The following is a 7362-nucleotide window of genomic DNA, read 5'->3' on the forward strand; positions in this document are numbered from 1 at the left end:
CTGTGTTAATCGAGCTCTTGTAATGAATTACTAATTAACCAGTCATAACTTAATAACAGATTATAATGACATGGTTTTAGATGCAAGTACAGAAATTAAAGAAAGTATTTTTGACATTAAGATAATAATAAGTTGAGCTGCATGTGCCTGTACAGTGAGGAGGATGATTAGAGAGGCAAAAATGTAGTCAAATACTACAGTTAGGAGGTCTCCAAATATCTTAGACATCAGTTTAAAACACACATGCCAATCCCCTGGACCAAAACCTCAAGAGAGGAATCCATAAATATGTAAATGCGAATGCATAGAAAGGGTTTAGTAACCTAGTAGCCTAAGGTGGAGATCTTGCACATCAAAACTTGCTGGAAAAGTTTGAAATCTCAGAGAACGTGGACCGGCTGCTCGAGGTGAATAAGCGAACATGTGACCGCATGCTGACTCCAGTGTGATAAACTGGTGCATATTGCATCCTGTGTTTCTCCGCGACCTTGAACAAAAAATAATTAAATAATGAATAAGTTCGTTGATAATTCAAATGTTTGTCATTTCTGTGAGTGTAATACCAGTGATGTCCGGAGGGGGGCGGCAGAATTAATACTATTTAAATCCCTTTCTTAGTCCTTTAGCTGTTCAGCGGCAGAGAAGAAAAGTGGCCGCGTTTACATGTTGTGTTTGTTCCCTACACTCGCGCCCTCTGTAGTGCTTAGAATAAGCCCACAAGCACACTATCTAGTGCACTTGGTATAAATCCTCGGTGATATCGGGAGTGACGCGAGTGTTGATGGCTGATACGGACTGATCTGGGCTGCTCGGTGCGGATCGGGTGTGTTTATGGTGTAAACAGGTGAATCCAGGTGGGAATCCGGATTGATTGCGTCATGGCCGCGAGCACTAAACGTAAACAGGAGGAGAAACATCTGCAGCAGCTGCGGGAGATCCAGAGCCGCCCCGCCAACAGGAAATGCTTCGACTGTGAGCAGCGCGGCCCGACTTACGTTAACATGAGCATCGGGTCGTTCATCTGCACCACCTGCTCCGGCATCCTGTGGGTCTCCTGTTCATCCATTCATTCAGTCATCCATCCATCCATCTATTCATCCAGCTATTCATCCATCCATCCATCTATTCATTCATCCATCTATTCATTCATCCATCCATCCATTCATTCAGTCATCCATCCATTCATCTATTCATCCAGCTATTCATCCATCCATCCATCCATCCATCCATTCATTCAGTCATCCATCTATTCATCCATCCATCCATCCATTCATTCAGTCATCCATCTATTCATTGATCCATCCATTCATTCAGTCATCCATCCATCTATTCATCCATCTATTCATCCATTCATTCAGTCATCCATCTATTCATCCATCTATTCATCCATCCATCCAAGCATTAATTCGTTACTTACTTACTGTTCATACAGTCACAAATCAATTCAACAAATTAATGCAACCATGCACGAGCTTATGCATTTATGCAATACTTACTGCATGCATGCACGATTTTCAAGCAGAAATTAATGCATTTGTGCAACAGTTAATGCGTTCTTGCACGAGTTAATTAATAAATGCACAAATTAATGCATTTATGCAAGTGTAGTGCACTTGTAGCCTAACGGTTAAGGTACTGGATTAGTAATCAAAAGGTTGCTGGTTCAAGCCCCACCACTGCCAGGTTGCAGCTGTTGGGCCCTTGAGCAAGGCCCTTAACCCCTCAATTGCTTAGACAGTATACTTTACCTGTACTGTAAGTCGCTTTGGATAAAAGCGTCCGCTAAATGCTGAAAATGTGATTCATGCAAAGGTTAATGAGTTCATGCACATATGCATCACATTGCGATCAGAAATTTTTAATCATGCAAAGAAAATCAGGATTTATAACTCCTTTATAACAGTAAATCTTTGTTGTAGACAAACTTGTGTCCAGATGAACTGATTCAACTTTGTGGATTTGTGTACCTGGAATATTGAGCATGCATCAACAGATCCACAGTAAATGTTGCTTTAATCGACGTCTTTATCAGAATATTTATGCAGCAAATGAAGGCAGATGTTGGATTTTACAGCAGATTCTGATCTTACAACCTGCTGCGGGTCTGTAGGACCTAAAGTTGGGTTACAACTTTAGGTCCTACATGTAACTAAATGTTTGCAAGAAGTCTTTCTGAGGTTCTAGATCTCAGGAATGTTTTAATGCTTTTAATTTTTCCTTATGTAAAGCACTTTGAATTGCCACTGTGTATGAAAGGTGCTATACAAATAAACTTGCCTTGCCTTACAGCATGATAAACCCATCAGGGCTCAATAACCAGCCTTCAGCTGCTTTAGCTGTGATGTGTTACTGTATATAAAGACCACCCAGAGACTCAAGTGTTCAGGGAGTGTTAAAGAAATCATGCTGTAAACTAAGGAGCTGCTCAGAGAAGCTGAGAGAGGAGATGATTTCGTTGCACCTAAAGTGAAGAAGGTAGAGGAAGATTTCCAAGACCTTGAACGTTCCTTGAAACTTCACGCAGTACGTGCAGTACCAATCCTCCTGCTGATCACAATACAGTACGCTTTGGCTCCATCTAGTGGTGGGATGCGTGTCTTTGCAAAATGGAAGTTCTTTAGTAGTTACCAGATGCCCTGATGTGTCATAAATATAAGTGTGTGTGTGTGTGTGTGTGTGTGTGCGTGGTAGACGAGGATTAAACCCGCCCCACAGAGTGAAGTCCATCTCGATGACCACCTTCACACAGCAGGAGATCGAGTTCCTACAGAAACACAGCAATGAGGTAACATCTCCCCGTCCCTCTCACTCTCATGAAGTCTCGATCAAAGCTAGATGATGCAGCAGTAATAATAAGTGTGTGTGTATCAGGTGTGTAAGCATATCTGGTTGGGTCTGTACGATGAGCGCAGTTCTGCTGTACCGGATTTCCGAGAACCTCAGAAAGTGAAGGAGTTCCTCCAGGAGAAATACGAGAAGAAACGATGGTGAGGAACCGTCCAGCACGTCTGGACCAGCCATGACCGGTGTGGTCCGGGGCGAGAGAGAGAGGAATGCTGGGAATCTGAATGTTATGTGTTCCGTGCAGGTACGTTCCTCCTGATCAGGCCAAGCTGCTGGCGTCAGTGCAGCCTCCTGTTTCTGGACCTTCAGCCAGCACTAGCAGCAGCACTCCGGAGGTTCAACCACTTAAAACCCTGCAGCTGAACAAAACCCCGTCCAATCAGGTAACTCTGATCTGAGCCGTCTCTTCTTGTTTCTCACACTTTGTGTCTCGCACTGTCTCCAACGGCATCTCACTGTCTTTTACAATTTATCGCTGTCTCATCGCTGTGTCTATAATTGTGTCTCACTGTCTCGCTGTTTCTCTCATCGTCTCCCACCGTCTCCTTCTGTCTCTCAATGTGTTTCTTTCTGTCCTTTCCTGTCTCTTTATTGTCTCCCCATGTCTCATGCTGTGTCTTACTCTTTCTCTCTTTCTCTCTCAGTCTCCGGTGGTCAGTCGTTCTCAGACTCAGGAGAAGAAGTTTGATCTCTTGTCTGATCTGGGTGGAGATATTTTCGCCGCTCCTCCTCCTCACCCCGCCGCCGGGGCGTCAGGCTTTGCTAACTTTGGACACTTCAGCAGATCCTCAGGTATCGTTCAGAGATGTGTGTGTGTGTGTGTGTGTGGGTGTGTGGGTGTGTGTGTGTGGGTGTGTGTGTGTACGGTGTGGGTGTGTGGGTGTGTGTGTGTACAGTGTGTGTACGGTGTGTATAAAAGACTTCTATTTAATAATAATATTTCATAATGCAGGAGAATGAAGTACCAAAAGTATGTGGACAGCAGTTTTTATACAGTAATTATTGAGTTCAGGTGATCTACGACTGTCACATACTTATAAACTCAATTCTAATCCAACTTTGCGGCAACACTTTGGGGAAGACCCTTTTCTGTTACGGGGCGTCAACTTAATGCTTATTTGATTAGATGGGCACAAATTTCCACAGACAATGCTTCCTGGAAATCCATCTCAGGAGAGTAGAGAGGGGTGCAACTCCATATCAGTGCTCACATTTCGGAATGGGGTGTCATGATCACGGTCCAGCTCATGGTCAGGGTCCACACACTAATGGCCATGCAGTGTTTTAAGCGGTTGCCTTGGTAACAGGCAGATCTGTGTGATATTAACGTTGTGTTTTTTTTCAGGAGGAAGTGTTTCAGCGCCACCTCTACCCACGGGTTCGGGAGAGGATCGATACGCCGCCCTGGCAGAACTGGACAGCGCCCTCAGCTCCGCCTCACAGGGGTACGAACAAATAGTCAATCACTGACAGTCACCTGGGTTTGATATGTTTAATCCCAAAAGTGTGGTTTTGCTCTCGTTTCTCTAAGAACCGGCTTTATTTCAACAGGGTGTTTGATGCCGTACCAGGATCCGCTCCAGTCCAGAAGCCGCCCGTCCTTCCCAGCATCCCCCAGGGTTACGTGGGTGAGCAGAATTCAGTCTGTGTGAACGAGTAGCTTAAAAAAATGTTTGTTTTCCTTCATCACCACTCTGATAGGATCCTGCTTTCATTTTATTTATTTATATATATTTCTGCAGCCTCAACGAATCCGTTTGTAGCTTCGGCGGTTCCTCCAGAGTCCATGTGCACCAATCCGTTCCAGATCAGTAACAGATCATCAGCGTCAGGTAACGATCACAGACTGGTCCCAGTAAAACCAGCACAGAATCGTAATCATGTAGTGGTGGTGCTGGGTTCGGTTCCTCCACAAACCCTGTGCAGTGCAGGAACGGAGCCTGCAGAGGGCGCCAGAGAGACAGAACCGATCACGTCTGTTTTAAAGTTCCGCCCAGCTCCCTCCCTGAGACTGTACCAGAGACCCATCATTCACCACTTCATCCTCACTAATCACCACTTCACTTCCATCATCCATCACTTCAGTGTGGACTAGTAAATCGTTGCTGTCTGTTTTCTTGACATTTTTCCTGCAGTCCCAACTCATTTTGAATCGTGTTTGTACAATAAATCGATTGATGATGTTAAACTTTATTTCTGGTGGTTTGTGTGCGTGTTATGTTGATAAAAGGATCCATGAGCATGCCAGCTGGGTTCAGCAGCACCTCCGGCTTCTGCCTACCAACCAGCTTCAGCGGGAACTTCCAGCTGCAGCAGCAGTTTCCTCCTGCCGCTTATCACCAACAACCCAACGGTACCACACCCGAAAAAAAACACACCCAGAAACATACAGTATACATCCATCACATCTGTACTGACCTCTCCTCCACTTCTCCTCCACAGGTGCTTTTCCCATGTATGGTCCAGTCAAACCTCCAGTCGGTTACGGTCAGCCCGCCGTCTCCAACAACCCCTTCATGGTGAGCTGGTTTATGTTGGGATTGATTGTTGGGCAGGTGCTTTAATCAGAGTGAACCAGAGACTGTTCACACAGAGAGCTGCTCCAAAAAAAAATCAGTTTTCTACCAATTGAGTCATATCCAATTCCCTATTTCGATGACGTGAACAGTAAGTTTTAAGTATTGTTGGTGGATCCTGTGTGAAAATGCTGTTGTCCTTACTGCTGTGGCAACAGCGACCCCTGCTGCCTGGTTAAGGCGGTGCAGGTAGTTTTTAATTATTTGGCCTGTATGAGGGGGCAGGTGCTAGTCTGCGGCTCTGCTCGGCCAGCGTAGGGGTGGTGCAAGCAACTGAGAAATGTGTCATAGGGGATTGGAAATGATTACATTTCTTATTTGACAAAATATAAAAAGCAGTGGAATGACAGCGCGTACCTGTTCTATTGTTGTTGACATTTCTTTCCTCGTAGGGCGGAGCTCCGGCGGGTCCGTATCCCACAGGCGGATCTTCTACTAATCCGTTCCTCTAACAGACTGCGCTTCGACATGTTCTTCACATCACTGATGTCTTCTACTCACTGCACTGAACATCTCGCACTAACAGAATAAGACGTGCTGTGTTTCAATACTGCTTCTGATGCGCCCCTGTCGGTTAGGACGTCTGCTTCACCTGCGTCTCATTTAGCCGCGACGCCGTACGAATGTTCACGTGACCAACGTGGGAGGAACAAAGTAAAAGATCAAAGTAAAACATGGCTGAAGATGAAGTGTTCCGTATTGTTTTATATGTTCAGTTCTCTAAAGTCTGCGTAATTAGTGCTGGCCTAAACGTGTTGCCAGGTCCTCTAATTGAGAAATGATGAGCTACAGCTTTAGTAAACTGAACAGTAATGTGAGAGGGAACGTGAGGGCAGATCATTATGCACCTCGTCATTGTTTAAAGCCGTCGTGGGTTCTCAATTTTTATTTAACCAATCCGGTTTAAGTCAAAAGTTTACATACACTTGTTGGGCTGCGTTTCGCGTCACGGTTGCTTTGGCATTTCCATGAGTTTTAAGTTCTTTTTAGCTCTTGTTCAGCAGCCTCTAAGCTTGCTTGACTGTGGACAGGGACATCTGTGTTCCAGAAGCTTCTGATTTATTAAAAAAAATATGTTTTTGCACTGTTTCACGTCCTGTACCTGCAGACATTCCTGACTTCTGGTGTATGTAAACTTTTGACTTCAACCCTAGTTCTGTATAAATGCTGATCATCAATTAAAATAAGCAGTGCTACCAGCTCACAGATCTATTAGAGAGAATGAATTTGCCGTTAGATTGGTGCAGTGCATGTGGTGGGATTTTGGGTATTTTGGACTCAGTGTTGTCTCACAGGGGTGGAGATTTAAAAGATGGTCTTTCGTTTCCATTCCTTGCCCTGAACCTCCATGGATGCTTTACATCCACCATCCCTATTTATCGCTTTTACTGGATAATTAATAACGTTTTAGGGCTAGAAATTGTGCGTATCGCTATTTATAATCCTCTAACAGCGTAATTCATGATACAAATGAGCAGTTGTTGAATTAGCGGCGTTTTTAAGGGGTAGTTTAGCGTTTAAAATTAAATGTAAACAATGTTAAAGATCAATATGATTGGCTCTGTGTGGAAACAGATAGAAACGAGGTCCGGATGCTCCTGTATGAAGATCCTGGGTTTACATGTAGGCATACAAACATTACGACTGTAAGTTAATGTGTATATATAAATATAAATATATGTATAAATAATAATAAAGATTTTTAACTACTGCAGTAGTACTTTTTGAGTTTTAGTGGTTTAATTATAGATAATACACTAACATTCCTTTTTTCAGTCTAATCATATCCAATTCCCCCAGTTGTATTGCTTCTACTTCTACAGACCCTGCCCCTGACTGAGGAGTTCAGGATCCACATGTGTGTAGTCGCCAACTACATCTTTTCACCTGCCAGAGGCGAGTCAGGCACTGCTCTTCATTATTCACCATCTCTGTGCAGAGC

General features: G+C 44.1%; 1 protein-coding gene across 2 annotated transcripts; it reads left to right on the forward strand.

Annotated features, from left to right (window-relative positions):
* The first annotated feature begins 796 nt into the window (after window positions 1-796).
* Window positions 797-7130, forward strand: agfg1b (ArfGAP with FG repeats 1b). Of its 2 annotated transcripts, none has more exons than XM_062987596.1 (11): window positions 797-1045; window positions 2692-2785; window positions 2872-2987; window positions 3089-3227; window positions 3489-3636; window positions 4190-4289; window positions 4396-4472; window positions 4587-4676; window positions 5075-5197; window positions 5287-5363; window positions 5813-7130. In XM_062987596.1, exons 1-11 carry the CDS (start codon window positions 879-881, stop codon window positions 5870-5872), a joined length of 1191 nt encoding a protein of 396 aa, XP_062843666.1. In that variant the 5' UTR covers window positions 797-878; the 3' UTR covers window positions 5873-7130. The 2 variants fall into 2 exon arrangements, with proteins under 2 accessions (XP_062843666.1, XP_062843667.1); XM_062987597.1 differs by having other exon boundaries at window positions 951-972.
* Window positions 7131-7362: the final 232 nt, after the last annotated feature.

Source organism: Trichomycterus rosablanca, chromosome 25 (assembly GCF_030014385.1).
Source record: "Trichomycterus rosablanca isolate fTriRos1 chromosome 25, fTriRos1.hap1, whole genome shotgun sequence".
NCBI classification, from domain to species: Eukaryota; Metazoa; Chordata; class Actinopteri; order Siluriformes; family Trichomycteridae; genus Trichomycterus; species Trichomycterus rosablanca.

Coding starts and splice junctions, on each gene's coding strand:
- agfg1b (XM_062987596.1), top strand. CDS start 879: ATGGCCGCGAGCACTAAACGTAAACAGGAGGAGAAACATCTGCAGCAG. Junction 2,786..2,871: donor TACAGAAACACAGCAATGAG/GTAACATCTCCC, acceptor TGTGTGTATCAG/GTGTGTAAGCATATCTGGTT. Junction 5,198..5,286: donor TTATCACCAACAACCCAACG/GTACCACACCCG, acceptor TCTCCTCCACAG/GTGCTTTTCCCATGTATGGT.